Source organism: Colius striatus, chromosome Z (assembly GCF_028858725.1).
Source record: "Colius striatus isolate bColStr4 chromosome Z, bColStr4.1.hap1, whole genome shotgun sequence".
Taxonomy (NCBI): Eukaryota; Metazoa; Chordata; class Aves; order Coliiformes; family Coliidae; genus Colius; species Colius striatus.
The window spans coordinates 49,234,910-49,259,049 of record NC_084790.1 but is presented as its reverse complement, the minus strand read 5'-3'; the positions used below and the strand labels follow the sequence as shown (position 1 = coordinate 49,259,049).

At 34.3% G+C, this 24,140-nt stretch overlaps 1 protein-coding gene across 4 annotated transcripts in view; it reads right to left on the bottom strand.

Annotated features, from left to right (window-relative positions):
* AP3B1 (adaptor related protein complex 3 subunit beta 1) overlaps nt 1-24,140 on the bottom strand; it is a 157,994-nt gene that overhangs the window by 19,041 nt on the left and 114,813 nt on the right. For 3 of the 4 annotated variants that reach the window (XM_062017754.1, XM_062017752.1, XM_062017753.1), the window contains exons 23-24: nt 10,471-10,702; nt 7,275-7,359 (exon numbers count right to left, since the gene is read on the bottom strand). In XM_062017754.1, the coding sequence (XP_061873738.1) occupies nt 7,275-7,359; nt 10,471-10,702 (317 nt within the window). Of the gene's footprint in view, nt 1-7,274; nt 7,360-7,792; nt 8,266-10,470; nt 10,703-24,140 lie in introns of those variants that run through there. The other variant, XM_062017755.1, reaches the window with a different exon arrangement.

The following is a 24,140-nucleotide window of genomic DNA, read 5'->3' as shown; positions in this document are numbered from 1 at the left end:
TGCTAATTTCTTACACCAGTAAAGACAATCCATTTTCTCCAATTCAAATGTAGTAATAATATAGCATGCAAGCTCTTGTGTTTCTGAAAATTTAACTATTACTCATATTAATGTTTACTTGTATTCTATCAGGCACTACATTCAAATAGAACACTTGCAAAAGACAAATTGTTATGCAATTTACAATTGCTTTAAAATAACTGTTCTTCACAAATTCTATCATGAGCAACAGCTGTCCCAGAAATAGGACTAAACCTGAAAAAGGCAGAATTTGAGACAAAAAAGATTATTATTTTCTGGAAAAAAAACACCAAACAAACCTATCACTAAATTTGGGAGTAAAAAAGAAATATTTTTTATCAATTTCATGACATTTTGCATATTTGAACAAAACCACACAGCATACTGGTGGATGTAAAAGCATACCAGAAAATCACAGAGATTAAAGCAGTTTTCATAGTGGTACGTTGTACTATCAGTAGTAGCATGCTACTATTAAATGTTACAGGTTCCTCCTTAAGAAACAAATAGGAGACATTGTACTCTAGCAGTTTTCAACTATCCTGTTTTGGAGTTCTCCTAGTCTTTAAATTCTCTAAGATATATTTGCTCCATTACGTTTGATTGACTAACTATACAGCAAGGGATTTGGTTAGCAATTCATGATCAGTACATGCAGTGAGAATCTTTGTCAATGCTTTGAGGCATGAGAAAGTTTTAGAAAAGAACATTTTCCTTTTTTTCCCAACGTACCAAATAGTCAATACTTATTGATTGTTGATATGCCTCAGATATCCTACTTAAATACAATGACACAATCATTAGAATGGAAAATATATTTCATCAATTCACATCCATGGTATTTAACCTCAAATATGTGTTACTGATTTTTTATACCTCTGCAACTTCAAAATGCTGAAATAAGAGACTGATGGAAAAACCAGCACTAGATCAACAATATAGGAAACACATATGTCTCTCTTGAAGATGAAAGATAAGCTGCCTGAAAACAGGAAAGCATTTTGTGGTCCTGTTGCTTAAAAATGTAATACTTGTCCTGGTTACCCAATTTCACAAGTAAAAGTTTAGGAACTACTACATTCTTACTTTCTGATGTGTTATTATGCTTATGGATGCAATCTCAAGTATGGGTTCTTCAAATAAAATTCAGTATTAATGCTAACTTTGTTGCAAATTATTATTTAATAAACACCACAGTGAAACAATGTCTTCAAGCCAGCATCGTATTTCCTTTACAAAGAACCATTCTTTAGCTAAAGAATTCTCACTTTTTTCCCTCCTTCATACTACTTTAAATACTATCTATCTCTAAAATCGTTAGCATACTAAAAATGAAGGGACTGTTTGACTGGCTGGCCTGACCAAGTGCGCTTAAACTTATAGAATATAATATTTTTTTTTCTTTGGAAACTGATCAACAACTCCATCAGCTCAAGAGCTGAAGGAAGGCTCTTTAATCAACTGCCGCATAACTTTTTGCATTTACATATACTATTTGAACTACATTACTACAACATTTAACAATGTCTTCATTGGTATTTTTCAAGTGGCCATTTCATTACCTTTCATGTTTAAGTGCACTACATAACCATTCGTAGATTTCAAAAATTAAAAACTGTGTTTTCTGCTATTACCAAGTGCAACTGACAAGCTACATCCTTAGTGGAACATGTATGCTTAATGAGGAGATGCAGAAGGAAGCTCTAGAAGAATCAAACAAATAAGGATGTCCAAGAACAGTACCTTGCAAATGTGGCTTGTATTGAATTGTGAACTTACGGGCAAATAAAATTAACCGTCATTATTCTTACCGTTACCCTGTTAAAACTGTACATATTCTATTTTTAAAAGACACCACATTCATGATGTAATTCCAAGGATCACACAAATTTATCTTCTGATATACCAAATTAAGATGAACAAACAAGAGATGATAATGCTCCTAACAGGAACACAGGGAGACTTAGCCATCTCCATGATAAACAACACTGCAAGACTAACATTCAATCCTTTAGAAGATGCACAGTTTTAACTTTCTTTAGGTGGCTGCAGTGGGAGCAGCTGGTGTCTGTCATTTGAAACCATTGTCCATTTTCCTTAGTCCCTCTCTCTTCCCTCAATTTTCTACTTTAAAGGACAGGATCCAAAGGGTTCCTGCCATAACAAAAGACTTGAGGACAAAGATGGCAACATCTTCTTTAAAACTAATAGAAATAATATTAACACATGTGAATGAGTTCTTACAAGACTCCACAATGGCAGACTTTAAAGTCTTAATTTTTCAAGTTTAAAATAATAATTATTTTAATAGAAGGCTGGGGAATATTTGTCTTGTTATTTGTAGTATCCTTTTTTTGTTTCAGTCCTAACAGCCATCTGACCAAGAATATATCTATCAAAAAACAGCTCACTATTTCTGTCTTGTATTCAGAAAATCTCCATAGATGGTAAAAAAAAGGAATGAAGAGGAAAAGCAACACACTAAGTTCCTGAAAAAACATGGAATAGAGAAGTTTAAAAGACTTTGCTCATAGTCTCGCTGGAAAAGTCTTTTCTTGCTTTTACAAGAAAAAAGGCCAGGGCAATAGAAGAAATCAGAGTAGTTGTTCATAACCAGCCTTGCTTTTTCCAGGTCAGTTACCTATTTTGACAGAATTGTTTTCTGGAATTGGGCCAACTGACTAGAGTAATGAAGTAAAGAGAAGAGTACTAGATTGCTTGTCTTAATAGCTAAGATTTGTTAACAATTTGGTGATCTGCTGACAAAATGGTAGGGAAGGAAAGAGAAAGAAACAAGCGAAAATGGAAGTGACAGTGATGCAAAGACAGTCCTGCATCTCTAATTTTAGCTTTTATTATGTTCCATAACATATTCTACTACATAATTTTAACCAGATGCTTTTGTGCAAGCACTTACAGCTGAGTGCATGCCTGCGCTCATTACAAATACTGACTCTACCCAACTAATCCTCCTCTTCTGTTTGTCTTTGCAGGTGGAGGTTCTGCTAGGGATGACTCCAATATTAACGCAGAATCAGCATGAACGGAGTGGATGGAATTTGTTCTTTCATTCCATTTCTCTTTCTTCTTGGGAGCTCCAGCTGTATGCTCTGCACTTGAACTCTGAGAAAACTGGAGGAAGAGATGCATGGCATCAACATGTTCCCTGTGCCAAGGTGTTTCAAAGACAGCTAAGCAATGTCCTTCATACCTTTTAAAAGGTACGAAGAAAACAGGTTCTCTGCAAATTAATTTTATCTTCAAAGCTGTGGTTCTTCCATGGGTTTGGGAACAATTAAGAGAATTTGGGAAGAGGGGATGAAAAGAATAGGGAAGAGGTAAGGGCAAGCTCTCTTCTCCAGCTCTCAGTGTTGTACAAAGATCAACTCTCCTTCACCTTTAGTCACTCACAGTACACCTGCAAGAAAAGCTGGAGATATGCCTAATGAGTTTTACAAATGCAGACAAGAATCTGAAATAGGATACAAATATTACACAAGACAGGATAAAGGCATGTATATGCTGTAGCCCTGTCTCTGTACCCTTCCTTGCTTTTCTTCTCTAGGGATTAAAATGTCTCGATTCCAAGGATCTGGTAAACTGTGGGAAAGCCCTGAGAACACTTGAGAAGTATAGACATGCAAGATAATAAGAATAAAATGAAAGTCAATGGTAGGATTTTTATGGAAGAGATTACTAAAAGCTGAAATATTCAAGAGAAAACACACCAATGTGGAAACACATAAAATCTGACACTGAAAAAAAAATATTCCTCAGTCAGTGGAGTACTGCAGAGAGTCTGTACCATGAACAATCTGTTCTAGCCTCTTCTCTGCCCATTTATGTCTATCTGCCCAGCAAAGACTGGGGTCTCTCATTGGGACGGTGAATATATTATGGCTTAACTAGGATTCAACAAGCTAGCTGACTACTTTGCACGAGCTAGTCAATAACAAATTGCTTTATAGTTCTAAGTTTTGTATATCCTGCTTGCAGAATTCCAACTCAGTAACCCAAAAAGAAATATTAACATTCAAAAATATCTTTTAAAAGACTAGGTTTCTATTCCTCTTTAACTTTCTACTTGAGAGGTATTATTACTCAGAACACCAGTGTGGCTGCAGTGGTGTGCCTCTGAAAGGAGATGCCACAAGAAAAAAAAAACAAAGAGAAGTTCTCCTTAACAGTACATAGTGTGTACTGTACTAATACACATTCTAAATAACAGCATTAGGCACAGCTTTCAAGTTAAGGTCTTTCACCCCTTTTTAATTAGATATGTGATCTCCGTAAGCTCTGCTTAATAAAAACAGAAGTTACAAGAGAAGTCTTTCAAAGCTCAGCCCTTTGAACCTTTCTCCGTAATAGTTTCTACTTCATTGTCTGTGATTTCCACAACAAATTCTGAAAGAGATCTAAATATTTTATTACTCGTGTTATTTTTTTCATTATACAGTTTGTACTTATTGAACCACCAGTACAACAGCACATCCCCACGCAGAAGGATAGTGTTTGCTATGCAAAACACACAGTTCATGATTGGCATCTAAGACCAATTGATCTACTCATTACCACTATCTCCCTACCCCCACAAGCTTTACTACAAAGCTATTGATTCAAACACTGCCGATCGGTTTCCATTTTCTGATTTTGGGCAGGCCAATTAAGAAAGTGAGTAATTGTGATTACACTGCTTCAGGATCAATTACATTTGATGCAAGACAAAGTGCTCCTCTAAGAACAATGCAAAGAAAATTATTATGATCAGGACTCTCTACTGCCGAATACGCTTCTAACAAAAATGCAAAACAACTGACAATGTCTTTCATAAAGATATGTTATCAGGAAACACAAGAATATCGACAGCTTTGTGTGCACAATATTTCAAATACACAGTGATAAACTTCTACAAGTCATTCTTCTTTTTGGATAAAAGCTTTTTAGGAAGTACAAGTTAAAAATGCTGCAGCTGAGTTCTCTGATACATTGCCCCTAAAACATCACACTGCAGAATTACTTCCATGTTACTGAACATCAACAACATTTTGAACACTACATATTTTAACAGTTACATGGCAAATTTAATGCAAGGAACTTTTTACCTATTTTGATACTGTTTTCTAAGGATTAGTGTCAAAGAGACAATGGTTATCAATTAGCAAAGGAACAAAGTAAGCAATTCCTATTCCTAATTTAATTTTAAACTTAGCTTAAGCTTTGTCATTGGACTCACATTGTCCAAATCATTAAAATGAATACACCACTGAGATCTGGGGCAAATCTATTTACAGTGATGTTACTCATAGTCTGGTTGGTTTTCAGGAATATTGATCTGTCTTGTTTGTCTAATAGGAAAATAATAAACAATTACTAGGCAATGTTGGAGAAAGTAATCAGTTTTTATATATCACTAATACAGCAGACCTCCCAAAACATAAAGGTGATGATCTGCATAAAATCAATGTGCTATGCTACATTGCTTATCCTCATCACTGCTAAGATTCTTTGCAATAAATGGTGTAAGTCTGGAATAAAATCATTAGTATACTGAAAATCCTTACGTGAAAAAAAGATACTTGCTCTTTTTAAAAAAAGATTGTTCCTGCTTGATAAACTGAGCAGATTTTATTTTAGAAACCTGAAATACATTTAGGGAGAGCCTATAATTCTGAAGCAATTTTGAAATTGTACTGCCTAGAAGGGAACTTTCCTTACCAAACTAACCTAGCATCAGGCAACAATCCAAGGCTGTTTCCAAATTCCAACAAACTGCATACAGAGCAGCTACAACAATCTGATGTGCATAAACTGCATGTGTCTTGCTGGAGGTACTAATATCTTCAAAATTACTACACAAGAGCATCATTGTATAGGAAATGGTTTGACTAGTGGAAAAATCCCCCAAAACAAACGGAAAACCTCCATGTCCCTAAAACAAGAAATCTTATTTTTGCAGGGATTCTTTTGGATTCCTTTAGTTACATCTCTATTATCAAGATTCTCCTGCTATCTTTAATAATCTCTAAGTTGTACAAATTGTGCTTAGTAGCAGTACACTAGAATTTCAACAACATTTAAGAAAGGAGTAAAGAACTTTCTTAAAGGGCCTCCACTAAATTGGAATGTGCCATAATGTTCACATAATGTCTATTCAGTATCCTTTTTTTTTGGTGCAGAATATAGAAATTAGTCATAAATATGTTGAAAAATATTATTCAAATAGCTGGGAGGGAAAAAAATCATGTGGATGTATTCAGTGCCTCTGCTTTGTTTCAAAGACTATATAAGCTTGAATAACTCTTTAAAGAAAATGCTGAACTTTCCTCCATCTGTTCACTCCTAATGTTTGGACACTACTATTACAAATTTCCCCTGGTCTCAAATGCTAGTTTATAACCAAGTTCTCACTGGGTGAACAGGTTCCCTGCTAGCCTAGAATGTAACAGGAACTCATACAAAGAAGGACCTTGAGTGTGCCAATAAGGAGCATGAAGAGAGCAAATCAAGCATATAAGACAAAATCTAGCTGGCCAGTCAGGTACTTGTTTTTATCCTCTTTCAATCATTTAAAAGAATCTGCAGCATGAGGAATAAGCTTCCTTGGAGAGCAAATTTTGGGGTTGGTTTCACGCAGTCATGTTACATAGATCACAAACAGTCGTAATAAGCACTTCAGGTAGTAAAATCCCTCACACTATGTGCTTTTTTGACTTGCGATTTCTTACAAGGAAGAGCACACATGAAACACTCCAGCAGACTTGTCAGACCTGACTGGTCCTTTCAAGGTGATTTTATTAAGAAGAATCCCAAGAAGAGTGGGAAAAATAAAAATAAATCTCAAGAACAGAGCAGTAATTCTGAGTTGGAAAAGGAGTTCATGCTTCTGCTTGTTATCATTCATACCAAGAGAAAACCAGGACTTTCCAAACACAACCTGTCAAAGAGCTTTTAGAATATTCATACATGACTTCAAATCTAGATCTGACCTTACCATCAAATACACGTTTTTAGAAGCAAGTGAAAACAAAATTTTGGAAGAATGAAGAACTGACCATCCTTGTAATAGTAAAATCGAACAAAAATTATGTCTTACTTCCCCAAAAACATCTTGGGTATAGATAATGTTGTTAACTGTTGATCAATTCTTTAAATATTTACTAAACAGCAGGTCTGGTATTGCCAAGAAAACTTACAGTATACACTACTTTTGTCTTCCAAGAGCAACAAACTAGCCTCTCTCCCCAAAAACTCACCATAACTGGAAACTGGCCATCTGAGTAGAATCACAGAAGTCAATACCCATTGGAACGGTAATGGATCCTGCAGGCTCAAGGCACTCTACATGAAAACATTTTGAATGGATGAAGTTCACATGCAAAAGAACAGAAGACCACAGATGCAAACCTCCAAACTTTACCTAATTAGAAAGCCTATATCAAAAAAAATAACAAACCACCTCCACATGAAAGAGACAATACTTGTAGCTTTATTTCAAATACGAGTTGCCTAAATGTTTCTCTTGTATGCTTGTCTTGGATCTCCCATTCCCACAGCTAGTGTACATGAAAAGTTGTCATTTCAATCTTACAGTCCCACTGTCAACAAAACAAGGATTTGTATTAGAAAAGCAAGGAAAACTATTTACAGAAAAAAAACTCTGTTTAAGTTATACCCCTTTAGTTGTAAGATTTCATTTTCAGTAACAGCAGTTTGCAAATTTAGTTAATAAATAGCCAAACACAATAAATATTAATAAAATTTATCTAGAGATAAATTAAAAAATAAAAGACACAGCAATTAAAAACCCTCAAACTCAAAGCATTTCATAAATAGTGTGGTTTACTTATTTTTCAATATTCTGCTTGCTTTAGTTATAGAAGAGAGGACAACAATTATGAACCCAAAACAGAACATAATTTTGTGCTTTACAAGCAATGCAGACTGAGGCACTTCTCCAAGTAATCAATCAAGAAACAGGTTCACGCTCAGTTTCCTGGCTATATCACTATGTTGTTTCCTTAGTCTTGTTTGTGTAGGAGGAAAAGTTCTTTCTTTACATACATAGAGGTATTATAAACAAGCATCGCAGCAAGGTGTGATTTCACAAGATTACAGGAAAGAAAACCTAAAAGCATAGAGAGGAATTCAAATAAAAATTATTGAGCTGGCAGAAAAACATCTGTTTTCCAGTTTATTTATTAAAGTATCTGATGTTCTTCAGGAACTGAAGAGTAGACAGCTGCCCTGTGACAAAAGGAAAATAAAATTTACTGTATTACGATTACCTTCTGAAAAATATGAAAATATGAACAATACAGAGGTCATGCAGATAGGCAAAGACTAAATTAATGCTAGGGAATGAACAGAAAACAAAGTATTTCAAGAAGTCTGAGTAAGGTATCAGAAGATTATAGGCTCCAGCTGAAGTTTAGAGTAAAGAGTAAAGAGTTTACCAAAATCTTCCAGCTTAATGTTTTCAAATGGCACTTCAAAGTCACCTAAAACCAAGCAAATATTATGCACAGGGACTTAGGTGAAATAATTTGGCCCTCTTGCACTGGAAAAATCAGGACAACTGCCAACAGTAATTGCAGTGATGGAGGCAAAACTAGACTTAAACTCCAGCAGTAATACCCATCAACATTTAGACAACTTGTGCAGTTCCACTGAGCAAATTCTGGAATAAAAAATGGTAGTAAGAACAGGGCATATAAACTGAGTTCTAGATAAAGTGAAAAAGAATACAGAAAATTTACATTCAAGCAAGAAAATTAACATTTTTTTGAAGGAACTACAAGTGATATATAGCTTATTTTCTACAGAAGAAAAAAACAACTTTACAAGACACATCACAATAATGTCTGTCTTAGGGAAATAAACACTTCAAAAGGTAGTATTGTCTCAGGAAACTCAAGAAACCTGAACTGGATAAAGTCTTAATGTCACTTTTTTTTTTTTTTTTTTTACATGGCATAAGTGAATGCTACTGTTCTCTGACTGTTACTGTGAGTACAGTATCTTCTGATCTCACTTATGGTATTACTTGTTTTCTACTCATAAGCCTGTGTGACTTTATTTCTTTAAATGTTTAAAGGGAGGGATATAAAATTAGGCTGATGGTCACAACTAACTTGAAAGAAAAATTCTGCGCTGGATTTATTATCTTGAGAAATAAACACAAAACAGTTCACTTAATGCAAAAATCAGTATCTTTCCTAAAGGTAACTGTCTTGATCAAGTATGTATCATTCTCAAAATTAAAATGGTTCCAAAATTTTAACTCTGAAATAAACTAACATAGCACAATTGTCTTTGTGTAAGTATTTGGTGTAAATCTGTACAGTCTTTTCACTGTTAAAAAAAATGTGTATTCCAATAGCATACAACAATTTAGTACCAAATATCTTTCTACCTGCCGAAAATAAAGAATTCCCTTTTTGCCTGGACTTGTTCCTATGTGACCTAGGTGTTCCTACTTTAGCAGGGGGGTTGGATTATCTGATCTCTAAACGGCCCTTCAAACCCTTACTGCTCTATGATTCTATGACTTTACTTCTTTGCTTTGAGAATTTGTTCTCATATTCTTCTCATGTGGTATCGATTCACATAATAATGTAGCTCATTAGAGAAGAAGAAATGTGTCTGAAGTACAGGAGTTTGTGTTAAAAAGAAGTGTGTCTGTTTTTCCCATTCATATTATGAAATAGAGACACTTTTGTTCCTTGTGCCAGTACCACAATGTTCTAAAACAAAGAACTGCTGAGAAAAAAAAACAGGTTGTGTGCACAGGTACTACACTTGACTAAAAGTTGGTATGATCTGTGTTTTTCTCAGGTTTTCTGCTCTTTCCCACTAACAGAAATTTAGGAAAAAAGCATTCCAATCAGAAGGTGGAAAATAAAACAATTGCTTTCTACCTAATTTAAGAGGATTTGTGGCAGCAGAGCAGAAGCAAACCAGACTGAAACACACACTTCCCGCTCCCCAGCCAAAAGCTGTCAAGGTAAAGAACACTCTAAGACATCAAAATAAGTAATAGACCTAAAAATGTTCTTATAAGCTTGGAGTGAAAACAATTGTGAATATATAAATCCAAACCTCATTCTTAATAGTGGTTCATTATAGCCATAGAGATAAAAAATATTTATTATATAAACTGGCATAGATATAATGTAATTGATATTTGAACAAGCAGGTATGCTTTCAGGAATGGAAGTTCTAAGGAGTTATTTTCAAAGTCAAATGTAAATAGGGAAAATCAGAATATTTTGTTAAAATCAGATTATCTAAGAAAAGACAGTTACGTGAGTGTATGTCTCTGTATACATACATATGTATAAGTGTGTATACATACATATATATATGCATGACTATGCAAAAACACTTTCCTACATATTAAATTTTGAAAAATATTAAGATTCTGTATTTTTGAGGGTAGGATATGATTACCTATTGGATTAAAGTCATGCATCCTCATGCCTGGAGGCAATTTCTTCTCCTCAATATGAATATTCTCTATCTTCTGATCAGTAGTATTTGTTACTGTCACTTGCACAGAAACCATCCCATCACCAAAAATGCTTGGCTGCCTTGAGAAGTGATAATGAGCTGCTAATCCTTTTCCACTCATTCGATGAAGCAGTTCATGTGTTTTTGTTGGCACAGCAACTTGGGTAGTGACCTGTTAAGTTCAAAACAACAGTTGGTGAATGTTGTAAATGAAAACCAGCTAAAATGACAATTAAATATCCTACTTTTCAGTTAGCTAGTGTGTCTGCTTTCTAGTTGGAATTCTGATGAACTAGAAACACACAAGGACGTATGCAAATCCATAAACAAATTGCAGCAACAGATATCAGATAACAGAGTCTATTACCTTTCTGGTGCTGAGAAACTGCAGCTTTAACTTTGTTGTATTTGTCCCACTTTCTATAATAATTCTGTTTACAATGTTTAAATCTATATTTGTTCATTAAGCCAGAGGTTTCTTTAGCATTACATTTCAAATAATTATGCTGTTTCCAACAAGGAGTCCCTTTCCATTTTATGAATCAGAACTTGAAAATGACCCCAAGCTCACCACATACTGTGAAAGTATAGTGAGAAATTGTTGTCTTCTCTTGTTAAAACCACAAAAAAATGTTGCCTTAACAATTACAGCAATAAAATTCTAAAAATAGTTGCACAAAGCAGAAAGATGTTGTCACTTTTCTTGCTGCAATAAGCAGTAAGAGAAATTCCAAGGATCCCAAGGGTGTGCAAACAGTGTGCAAACTGCCAGCTGATACTGCTCATAGGAAAATCCAAAATCATGACTTCGAAAGTGCAAAAGTAGGGAATATGCAGAAAACTATGGAAAAGTGAATTTAAATTATCTAAACAGGTTTTAAGGAAAGGCTATGAAATTACATGAAAAGTAAAAAACACACAAAATGTAATACAGAGGTTGGAAAAGCCAAATGCTCAGCTTCAAAATTCTCTGGTCAATGCACTATGAGCTATTGAACTTTATATTGTATTTGTTAGATCTGTTTATCTGTTTCCACTGATGAATATCCATCTTCTCCTGCCTTACTCAGCCCAGAATGTGTGAAAGTGAAAGAGACAATTGCAAATAGTAGGATGTTCAAGACTTCAAGCAGCTAATCAAAGAGAATGGGCTTTTATCTTGCCTTCCCATGAAACTCTCACAGGTTGCTACATTTTCCTGACTGCCACATTTAACATCAAGAGGCTAATCTGAAGCCTTAGTGAACACTTCCAGTAATATGACAAGTTGGTAAGAGCTGGGATTTAAGCCCACAAAGTATTATAGAAAAGGGAGAGAATCTAGAAAACAAGGCTTAAAGAATTCTGTTGAAAAACTATAAGCTAGCAAGCAGATCATAAACTTAACCTCCAACTCTGATCCCCAGTCTCTGAACTGGAAAGCCAGGCTAGTAATATCCATCACTTCAAATGAGTATCTATAAAGATCAACTATCACAAAGTTTAGAACTGTGAGCACTACATTGATGAGAGATGAAGAAAACTACATGAACAACTGAGTGAGGGTCTATTCAGTGATGGCTTTGGAGGGTGAATTAAGTTGCATATGTAGCATACTGAATGAAGAACAAATAATGAAGAAAAAAAACCAGAAAGGCTTTCCATTCCCTCAAAACTGTGTGACTGTAATTAGAACAACACATGCAGGATGTGATTTAGCAAATACATCTGCAAAAGCTTCCACATCACATTTCATGTTCAACTTTTCACCTCATGTTTCTTTCTGTAACACAAAAAAACTCTGGTAACATGCTTTTTTAGAAACAAATGAACACTCTACCAGTAACTTCCAGCATGAAGACTAAAGACAGGTTCAGAATATGTCTGAACTGAGAAAATTCCATAACCTCAAATCTGAATCTGCATAATTTATTAATACTTTTAAAGTAAGTGAAGTTGAAGTAGTGAAGTTCAGATATTTCACTTTCCCTAAGAAGACAATGTTCTCAGGAGAAAGATTTTAAATTTTCCTACGTGGTAAGAAGAAAATACAGCTGTTTACAATAGAACACATCATCAAAGATTTAAATCTCTATCCCTCTGCAAATAATAGTAGCAATACCACTTGAAGAACACAGGCATTATGTTTGTAAATGAAGTAGTTTATTTCAATGTGATTACTGATCTCTGACAAGCACGAGAATATGTAACAATTTTGTCCAAGAACAGAATTTGGTGACATTTTACAAAAATCCATAACAACCAGGTACCTTTTTACTCCAATGCCATTTTAAGTTCATAAATACATAAGTTAGGGTTTGTTTTACGTCGAATATCTTTGAACTATATTTATAAAATAGTTACACCTGTGACATTACATGACCAGCCTTCCAGGTAATTAAAAGAGTATGAATTGTACAGTTCCTCAAAATTTTTCAAACAGCTTTGAATACAAAACCCAGACTTTCTAGAAATAATAGACAAGGTCAAACTCTCAAAAACCAACTTAGTTGTTACAAAATTAGAAAGGAGATACTTCAAATAATAAATTGGTAAACAGAAAGACAATACCAGTTAGAGGTTGTTAGCAGAGTCATACTAACATCCGTTACTTAAACCACTGGTGAAGCAAATAATAAAACTTAAGTTTTAGGATGTCATTTAAATTTCAGTTTTAAGTTTAAATTCATTAAGTATAGGAAATATGCTTTATTCATATTTAAACAAGCATTTTGAAGTACACTAGCTTCTCTGTGTTAACATACAGTTGGTTTTATTAATGCTATACATACTATAGTACTATTAATAGGAACAAAAATGTAAGAAGTTAATAGACAAAAGTTCAACATTTAGACACGTATACATACACATATAGGAAAACTCCCTAACTATAAACTGTAACATTGTTTAAGTGTTAAGTAACCCTTTCAGGTTTACTACTCACGTTTTGGTCATAATTTTACTTGTGAGCCCATTCACTTTTATTTTTAGTATCACACTATACAGATCATCAGACATACAAAGGACAGAGTTATGACATTATGTTTAAACCATTTTCCTTCATGTAGAATGTTAATTTTCAGTTGCATTTAATGTGTCAGTACTGTAAATAAATAAAACATATATAAGCTGGCCAAAGGAGTTTGGTTCTGGAGAATGAGAATTCTCAAGCCCTCTACTTGCCAGCAAGGTTTTTGAGCTGGGCAATGTTGATGTGACTGTAATGCAGCCTATTTAACAGTTGCATCACTATGGTAAACTGTTTTTTGTTTTAATTTTAAAGTGTTAATGCATACAATTGCAATACTAAAGAAACCCATAGGGCAGATACCTGCAATCACTTTGGAGTTAAAATAATCCTCCACAGAGTTAATAGAACAAGAAGCATCTAGTAACTAGGAGATAATCCTCTACAGATCTTTACACAGCATATGTTTAAATAATAGAAGTCATTTGTGTACCTTTGGATGGTTTATGAAAATAACCAATCAATTCTGCAGACACAACATTATTTCTAAAGGAAATCTATGTGACTTGTGATGCCTGCAGATACACAGAGACAAACCACACATATTTTATCAGTTTATTACAGTAAGCAAATAAGCGTGGAATGAGAGTGCACATAACTGTCTACTTAATGCTTACTGAAACATTTATAAGAGCTGTTATCTCCCTAATAACAGACAGACAGTGTGCAATTTTAGAGAGGAGAAAAGCTTCATATTTTTTAACACTTCACTAAAAAGTAACTGAAGAGTGTAAAATGAAAAATACTCTGTGCAGTTAGCTGGTAATGGACCATATTATCAACTCAAGTTAGATTTATAGGATACAAACTAGTCACTAATAGTTATTTTATGACATAGTGTGTCTGTGTTTTTTGGGTGAAGATTATTAAGATTAAACTTGCAAAACTTTTTTTTTGTTAATAGAGCTGTTTACAGTGACATAAATAAAAAAAATTAAGATATAGACTGTCCTCCCATCCCATTTTGACTGATTGCCACCAGGAATTAAAAAGTCAGCACCGGGACACTGCAATAATATCATATGGTAACACTCTATTGGTATCAGTCAGATTGGTCCCTACACTAATGGCATAAGTTGAACAATCATCCATCACCCTAAAAGCAGATGCAAATATTTTGAAACTACTTCTTAAGTAAGAACAAGAGGGATAACATTAGGATTTTGCTTTAAAAGTCCCCCATTCATTAACCATATGAAAGGAAAAGTGTAAGATCAGTGACAGTAGTTGTTGGCTTTAAGACAACAGAGCTGGCTGACTAGTTACAAATCACAGAATCCTTTGCACACAAACATACTTGTTTTTGCACCAGCTCAGTAAGTCCTTAATAACTAAGTATAGGTTAATACGAAACACTGTTTTCCATCATGATATAAAATAAAAAGCACTACAGGGCTTATTAAACCTACTACAGAACACAGAACTAGACTGACTTTCATGAATGAAGCATTATTATTAAGCACAAAATTATATCTGCTATATCCTCAGATCAATTATGCTGTAATAATAAACATGGATTAATTTTTGATCCTGAATCAGAAAGGTATATATGTTTGGATTAAAAAAAAAAAAAGGAAAAAATATTTGCTTTCAAAAATGATTATAATTATAGTTAGATTCTTCTAAATTAGATTCTGTTAAAGCGGTGGACTGAATCATTTAATCTAAGTAGGCCTTCTACTGTCCTCCTATTGGCAATACCCATGACATAATCCAAGAATTACCTACTGAGCTGTGAGACCTATATCCTCTCTTACTCTCACTGTAAGGCTATGCTCTAGTAATTCTGCAACAGCTAAGAGGAGAAGGGCTATCATATAGTCCAGTGACATTTACATGATCTTTCAACTGAAGCTATGAGAGCCACTTAACTAGAATTTTACAGTATTAAGAGACAGAAAACCAGGCAAACAAAGGAAAGAGAACTGCTGGCAGAAAACAGTATATTCATTATTTTTTTCCTCCATTAATAGCTACACATTACTCATAGTCACAAGGCAATGTCTTCCGTATAGAGCTTTTATGAAAATAAATAATTAATAATTAACAAAAACAGATGTAAGAAAAAGCAAACAAAGAATTGCAGAAAAAATGTCAACATCCTGCTTTGCATTATTTTAAAAGGCTGTTGCAAATTCCAACATTAGAGAATACTTCAGTCATGTTAATATGGATTGCAAAGCTAGCCCAGTATCCTTCTGATAGGGGGCAAGGGAAACCAAGCATACAAGTTCATATTTTCTGCAGTCTAGAAAATCAACAGGATACTATGACTCAATTTGCCTGATTTATCTAGATGTACAGATAATTGAAGATATCACATTAAATTCTGGAAAACAGTTGAAATAACTCTCCAGGAAAGACACATTTAACTGCTCTACATCTACTAAGCACCTTCTAAAACCCATGTCTGTTAGGAAATCCTTCAACATCTAACGTGTCATAACTCCCTTTTTTTTCCACTGTCACCAACTTTTGGGCTCCACATTTCCCTAAACGATTAATGTCAATAAGGTTATTGGAAAAATAGCATATTAATGTCCATATCACTAAAATAGTATTGGTTTCAGAAAATTTCAGACCTTAGAGAGTTCCAAAAATTCTTATTGAGTTTCAGCATTAATAGAACAATACTTTTGTCTCTAAAAACTCATAAGGAAAATAATTAAAAAAAACAAATCTCCAAATAACTTACATTACTTTTTAAATCATTTGGAGGTGAACCTCAAACAGAACAGCACTTTTATTATACTTCCTATAATCTGCACCTATGGTGCCAAAAAGAATCCTTTCCCCTGGGTTTTTTTTTGTTTTTTCTTTGTGGGTTTATTAGCTCCAATATTTGTATAGTCTCAAATATGTATAAAATCCTCATTTCAGAAAGCAGTGTGTTCAAGGTAATCTGTGACTCTAGAGATAGTAAGCTCTTCTGTAATAATAAATGACTTAGTTTTCAATATTTTAATGTCCCTTAGAATTTTGCATGGTTCTCTTAAAACATAACCAACTACAAAGATTTCCAGTAACTCTGTATCAATTAAAAGTATTCTTATTAGAGCATAAAAATATATGATACAAAGGAATCTGAATTAGGCTTTTAACCTGGAGCTCATGAACAGCAGAAACCTCTTATTAATCCCATACTAGATTAACCAAACACTTGAAACTGAACATGCACTTGTTTTGTATTTTATGTCTAACTGGGGGCCAGTGAGACAGATTGAATTTCATATGTATAATAGAGCTTAAAGCTTTATACTATAACACATGGTATTGTTTGAGATTTGGCATCTTTGCATTTTCCTGCTGCTGAGCATAATGAATCAAACAAATAATCCAATCCAATCTAATGAAAATATTAGTGAAATCTGTTTAAAAGCCACACATGAAAGAATTTAAAATGTGAAAAATCTCATGATTTAAGGTCAGAGTTATTACATAAACATGAAGAAAAGAGTTGAAGTTTCTGTCATCATTATGGGCCAGAAACCTCAGTAAAAATTCAGAAGTACACATTCTTCTCCTCAACTTAACTCTGGGATCACCAGTGGACTATGAAAACAGCTTAAATTGATACCAAGGGAGAATTGTCTTCTAACTGCATTTACAGAAAATTCCTACCCTCAGGGACTTAAGCTGTACCCCAATCCCCAAGCCAAGTTTTAACTTCAAAAATAATGGTGACCAAATCAAATGGTGAAATTCATACCTGTGCATGAGAAACCTCAATATTTTCTATCATTGTGTCTGAACTACGCTTCTAAGAAGGGAAAAGCTGACTGTCTGGTTGCTGATGCATGTGTATTACTTTCACCAAGCAGCATGGTATTTTAAAGTTCTTTGCATCAGTCATTGGGTGTTTCAAGGAAAAGTCATTGTCCCAATATATAAACAAGTAATTTGCTCCAATTTAGAGATTCGACCCTTTCACTGACCACCTCACTGGAGAGTCTAAGGATTACCTGAAGTAGTTTAGGAGTTAGAAAAACAAAATAGGGTGGCCGCCTCACCTTGCATCCTAAGTATGAATTTGAAGGAGTGGTTGCTGCTGGGAAGGATTAGTAGATTTTGGCATGGAGTCTACATGGATTCAAAGAAGTTCCTACAAATGGTTTCTAATATATAATTTTGATTTTGTCCAACAGCCAGTACTCTCAAGACCTCTAAAATGCAAACATACTGAACCCTACTGCCTATAAGGTATAATTTTACAGTTAGGGTTATAGTACAACTCCTGCATCTTGGTTTCTTTCAGCAGAAGCACCTAGTTCAAACTTTCCCTCAGAAAAGGACCTTGTGTCTGGAGTCAAAATACTTACTAGAGAGTTAGTATGTACACAACAAAGTGAACTCAGCCTATTTGAAATCTAGCACAGACATTATGAATAATAAAATGCAAATTACGTCAGCTATATTTGAATTTTGATCAGTAGTTTTTTGTTGAAGAATGCAATAGGTTATTTTGGCTTCTACAGGATGATTTTAATAGACAGTAATCCATCTGCAAGGGCAAAACTCCAAAATCAGCACTGAACCCATTGCACATATACATCTATATTAGCACTTCCTTGATGTTGGTGTAGAATCTTTGCATGTACTAGAATACATTTCTCATATGCGACATTAATATGTCAGTTTTTCACAGGTTTCGTTTCATTTTACACATGTTTTAACATAAAAACATCTATAATCCTTGGTTTGCAAAAACTGTCCTGAGACCACTGCAAAAATGCAGCTTTTCTGTTTTGATTTCCTTAAGCTTCACTTTTCAGCCTCAAACAGAAAAGGAAAAAAAAATCTGGTACAGTTTCCAGTCTTTTAAGAGACAGAGAGGTTTACTTGTAACCATTTACGTTCAGTTTCTTAGTTTAAATTCAAAAGCACACTTCTTTTTTTCTTTGGACTCAAACAAAATTCGTGGCATCAAACGACTTATTCAGTCTCCACGAAGACACTTCTTTTCACACTCATTAAGAAGAAATGCCACTCAATCCCATCCACATACAGCTCAGAGTAATGTAAGCAACAACATGCACAGCATATCACAAACAACAAATCTCACCTTATGGATATCTCTACTAAAGAATGGCTCTACTGTACAGACAGAGACCTGGAATGTAAGCATGCAGATTTACACAGTAGCTGTGGTCATGGTACCTCAGCTGATGACTGAAGGCAAATTATTTATTTAATAATGGTTGAAATCTATGACTTACGGAGTATGTATGTGTTCTAATGGTAGTGCTATTACAAAACTCCATCAGTGTAAACAACAGAATGATTTCTGTAAATTTTTCATTAAAAAATTCCAAACTAATACAAAAAAAAAAAAAGCACAGAAACCTTTCACAGCCATTAATTTCTCAACTCCATTACACAATAAAAAAATCTATTTTACAGCTCTTACAAATATATCTTTCCCCAATTCTTTTTGCATCTTCAAACCAAGAACACAGATGCTTGGGACCAGAAACACTCTACACAGCTATATAGAGACAGAAACATTTTGTAATCCAGGTGAAGAAATGTTCAAAATGAAAATTTTCATCAACAGCACAGCAACCAAAACTAATTCAGAGAGACTCTAAAACCAGGGTTTTTTAAGTCTTAATACATTAAACCACTGTTCACCAAGTTGTCAGAAGAAAAGTATGCAAAAATATGGTGAAAGTCTGGCACTAAAGTGAGCTTTTTAAATTAATCTCTTTGATGATACTGTATTTAATCATCACATTGCTGAACATGTTTTTAAAGAGTCAACTGTCTCTCCAATATCCTCTAGAATCTATCATATAAGAGGACTAAAAACATTTCTAAATATTCTGCTATGAGAAAACAATTATTTATCAGTTATCAACGTTAAAAACAACCAATCTTAATGTAGGTTTGGAGGCAAGCAATGGAAAATGTTCCACCTTCAGGCAACTGTTAGTAAGGACTTTTAGAGCATGTTACAGTATGTCTGGTACTGACATAATTTAAAACATTCCAATTGACCTTACTTGAACAACTGCAATGTCCTTGCCTTTTACTTATTTTGTACTCTTAGCCTGGAAATTGTGTGGCAAAACACTACTGGTCCACCAAAGACACAGGATGCCCTAACAGCAGTAACACCTCTCAACAAGTTCTGTTAGCTCCACACATAGCCTTTACTTCCAATAACAAAATATTTATTTTCTCAAACAAGTTAACTATTCTTAGCTTTTTGAGACAAAATGTTAGTATTATAATTTCAATATTAGGTGTTTCATTCCATGTGATGACAACTCTTCAAGTAAAAGAGACAAGATGGGAGTCTTACATGCACCAACCAAGACTTGGTTATTTAGTTTTTCAAATATGCCAAGCTAAAAAACCAACACCAGAAAAGTTTCAGAAGTCGAGACATTATGTTAGTTCAAAAGCATTTACTCCTATTTTTATCTACATTTAACTAGCAGAATTTAATTTCAAGGCTTATAGACTCTCAGGATAGTGGAACTGTTAAATATTTTTTACCCCAATCAGCCAAATATCTTCTGGAGAAATCTCAGGGTTCCTTCTACATTGCTCTGAAGTTCCGCTTTTTGTGCAATTCAAGCACCAGTTAAGCACAGAATAATCTAGGAAAAAAGTGAACAAAAGCAACTTCTGCCCATCGTAACATGCTCATGTGTAAAATAATTAGCTGTATTAACAAGCAGTGATTAATACACTTAGAACAGCTTTGAGACCTCATCATCACTGCATATTGAAATCTGTTTGCTGTTCTCAGCGAGAAGGGCCTCTGGTTTTTGAGCATCATTCCTCAGTAGAAAAAAGTACAAAACCCCAAAACTATAATCAGTCATAAAAAACCACCTGTGCACAATCTGTAGACGTAGCTGAAGGAAGCTTCTACAAAACATACACTAAAATGACATGATTCTTTGAATGTAGAGAATATGAAAAGTTGTATTTTTATCGATTTCTAGCAAGAGCTTATTATTTTTTTACCTACTCTGATGTGTAATCTTCAGAATACCCACCATGGCTTCACAATGGTGTGCTGCAGATTACATGCAAACGTCTTAACATCATGAAGCTCAGCTTTCTACTTTATCAGTTTTATATATACTACTGAGCAAACAAATACGGAATGTCGTAACTCATTAAACAGCTATCACATAGACAGGTTTTTAAAAAAAATAAATTCTTGCTGTGCCCTAAAAAAGAGTAATGTGTGAGGTATACAGCTGTAATTAAGTTGAACTGTTACTTACAGTTAATATACGTTATGCAAGAAAATGATACCGACAGCCTTATAGATGCTGTATAAATTCACATTCTATTTCTATTATAATTTTGCTTTTGCAGTTAAACAAACTTTGTCATATGATCACCATTTACTGTGACCCTTTGAAAATAACGTGAACACTGATTAGCACATTTTCTGGCACACGTCTTGTCTCTGTCACTACAAAATGTCTTAATTTTAAATTCTTGTTCAAAATCATTGCTTTGACAACTACTGTCACCGTCCAAGGTCTGCACGAAGCTTCAAACTGCATATTATCACCCATTGACAAACTCGACATTTTATGAAGAGCCCCTCCTCACAATGACTTATCCTCCTTACCCTGTGTAAATAACTAACAATTCATTTTATAACCTTGACTTTAAAGTCTAGCCCTTCCACCCTTTTTTCTTCTTCCTAAACAAGTGACAAAGAACAAGGAAGCTGATTGAAGGGGTCCATTATGTATCAACTTAAAGAAAGGCAAAGTGATTGATGAAACTAGCAGTCACCTTCACTGCTAGCTACTGCACCTGTATCCTTTTTGTCAAATGACCTGAAAATCCTGCTGACAGTTTAACATTCACCACAAGGATACACTCTCTAGTACTGTAGTTCTGAATATTTTTATTTGCTCAGAAATTAATGGGAACGTTTTTTTTAAGATTAAAGTACACATGTAAAATTAGCAGCAATTTCTGTTTTCTTCCCACATGTCTTATGCTTGCTAACAGTTTACTTGGCAAAACTATTAAATAATACTTGCCAGCAAGCTGGCAAGCCACAGCTTCTCTGCAGGTGTCACACAGCTAAATTGCTCACATTATGATTATCATTTCAATAAAATTTGCCAACAATGTAAAGAGAATCTCAGTTAGTTTCCTTATCACAGAAGAAAAACAGTTTGCACGTTTCAGACTAAGTTTCAGGGCTTTTCAGCAACAATAGGTTGAAAAAATAACAGGTTAAAAAAAATAAGCTTTTTTTTTCATCATTTTCAGTTTTAATTTAATATCTGGCTACTTTAATACAACTCTGGGTTAGCTGATCAAGTAAAACTTTCTTTTAGTCTCAAGAAGTTGATTACAAATGCCAACCCCATATCATTCCTATGGTACCGGAGATGGTCTACTACTCTCTGAATAAAATAAAATGTTCACTGGGAAAGTGACAACTGAGAGGCAGGAAAACTTCAAAAATAATAGAAAAAAAAGCTGCCTTACTCTGTGTGGGACACAGCACCATTTCCTTTGGGCATTTATTACCTGTTAAAAACCAATCTTTTGGTGAGTGGCAGTTCAGGGTTTTTGAGAGCAAGCTGCAATATTTCTTCGGGTCTGCAGAGTCATAATTAAAGCTGAACTGAGTGGAATTGGAGAGGGAAGGTCAGCGAGGTGCCGTATGAGAGATGAGGCTGGGCTGATGGGCACCAAATGAACAAATTATGATGGGCCCCACTCAATGTGATGAGGTCAAATGCTTGTTTCTACCCACTGACAGTTCAATTTCCCTGAAATGTCTCTCGGTTCTCTATGAGCTAATTATGAATGAAAAGTTATCAACTGCCCTCACCAAAAAGAGCTTTGTTGGAGCTTTTAATGTCAAAATATTGTTAGAAATGCATGCTGGCACAGCTTTTTAGCCAAAAAATATCCAGAATAATCTAAATACCAGCATTCTATGATTCTATGATCATATTATATGCTTTTCACCTGCAGTATAGACATAAAATATTCCTCAACTCCTGCTAGATAAAACAAACCTATACTAATATCACCATTCATTATCAAAAGGTACTGTGCTTATAGCTTTGTATAACATAAACCAAATAACTTTAAAATATTTCCATATTAATACTGTTTTTGAAGAAAATTTAGCTGGAGTTTTAGTCTTAAAGTACTAATGCTCAGCAATATTCCAGATGATATTTCAGCACAACTCTACAGAGAATTATAAAAATGTATAGTTCTTTCATGGAGCCTCAGTATTCAGAGCAGTCTCCTGATTGTCTTTGTGAAATATTATCTTTTGAAAATTCCAACATATATGGTTGCATATACTTTGAAAGTTCTAGGTAAGCAGTAAACATAGAAATTTCAAAATAGGCTATTGCATAGGTTGGATCTTTGAAGGTAAAAGAATACAGAAACAAATGGGACTTAAAAACTAGCCTTTGAGAACAAGAGTGAGAAAGTATAGACTACTTATTTGCATAGAGAGATGATTTTGAATACTTATTTTGCCATAGTCATTCACTACTTCAAAGTTAAGAAATTATTGTAGTCCAATGCTTCTATTTAGAGTGTTACCTATCTTCCTTTTTATTACAAAGCTGCTTCTAGTTTAAAGGAAACTCCTAAGAAGAGGTGATCAGAACTTTACTTTGCAATGTGTTTTCACATTTATACATATACAACCAATGTTCTTGCCACTGCACAATATCTGACTCTGTGAAAGAATTAATTATACCAGTTACTGCAACTGTAGCATACACATTAATGCAACAACGTATTAAGAGTGTATCTGATACATATTGATTTACAAACTAAAACTATTTTTTAAGATGTTAAGAATATCACAGAAAATGAATGAGGATATCAGCCCTTTCTAAAAATTCTATATAATTTTAAGCTAGTTGAAAGTGGCTAAGATAAGTAACTGTAAAGGAGTAACAGAAACAAATCTGCAATTTTAAAGTATGAAGCAGCCATCTATGTGGCTAGCACATATAACTATCATCTAAAAGTCAGCCTGAAGGTTTCAGTACAGCACAATATTAAATTTATCAATGTAACAGTTGCTGTCACTGTAGTTGGCATACTATCTTATTAGACATACTGTTGATCAAGTGTTATTACAACAAAAAATCCCCCATAACTGTGCTGCAGTCTTCATGTTTAAGTACCACAGTTAAGAACAGACAAATGCAGTTCATTCATTACAGAACCTTTTCAGGAAGTTGATTTTTTCTAATTCTTATTGTAATTGCATTGTTCTAATCCTGTATTATAAAGGCAGCTGCTTGCCTATCATTTGTACTTTTCTCGTTAATCCTGACTCAGTGAATTAACCTTTAATTACAGCCGTTAAAATTGAAATGAGCCTCTTGTCTGGCTGGGGCTGCCCCCTTCCACGGCATGAGACTGATGAAAATTTTTAGGGTCAATGAATATGTCCCACGTCATGTCTGATAGATGCTAAAAATGTGAAGAGGTAAATGTTACCTTAGAAAGATGTGGGAGAAATTTTTAAGAGCCAGGTTTTATTGACAAAATAAAACAAAAATACAGCTTAGGTTACCTCTCTCATCTGTCTGAGTTAAGTAGCATGCCACAGGTACAGACA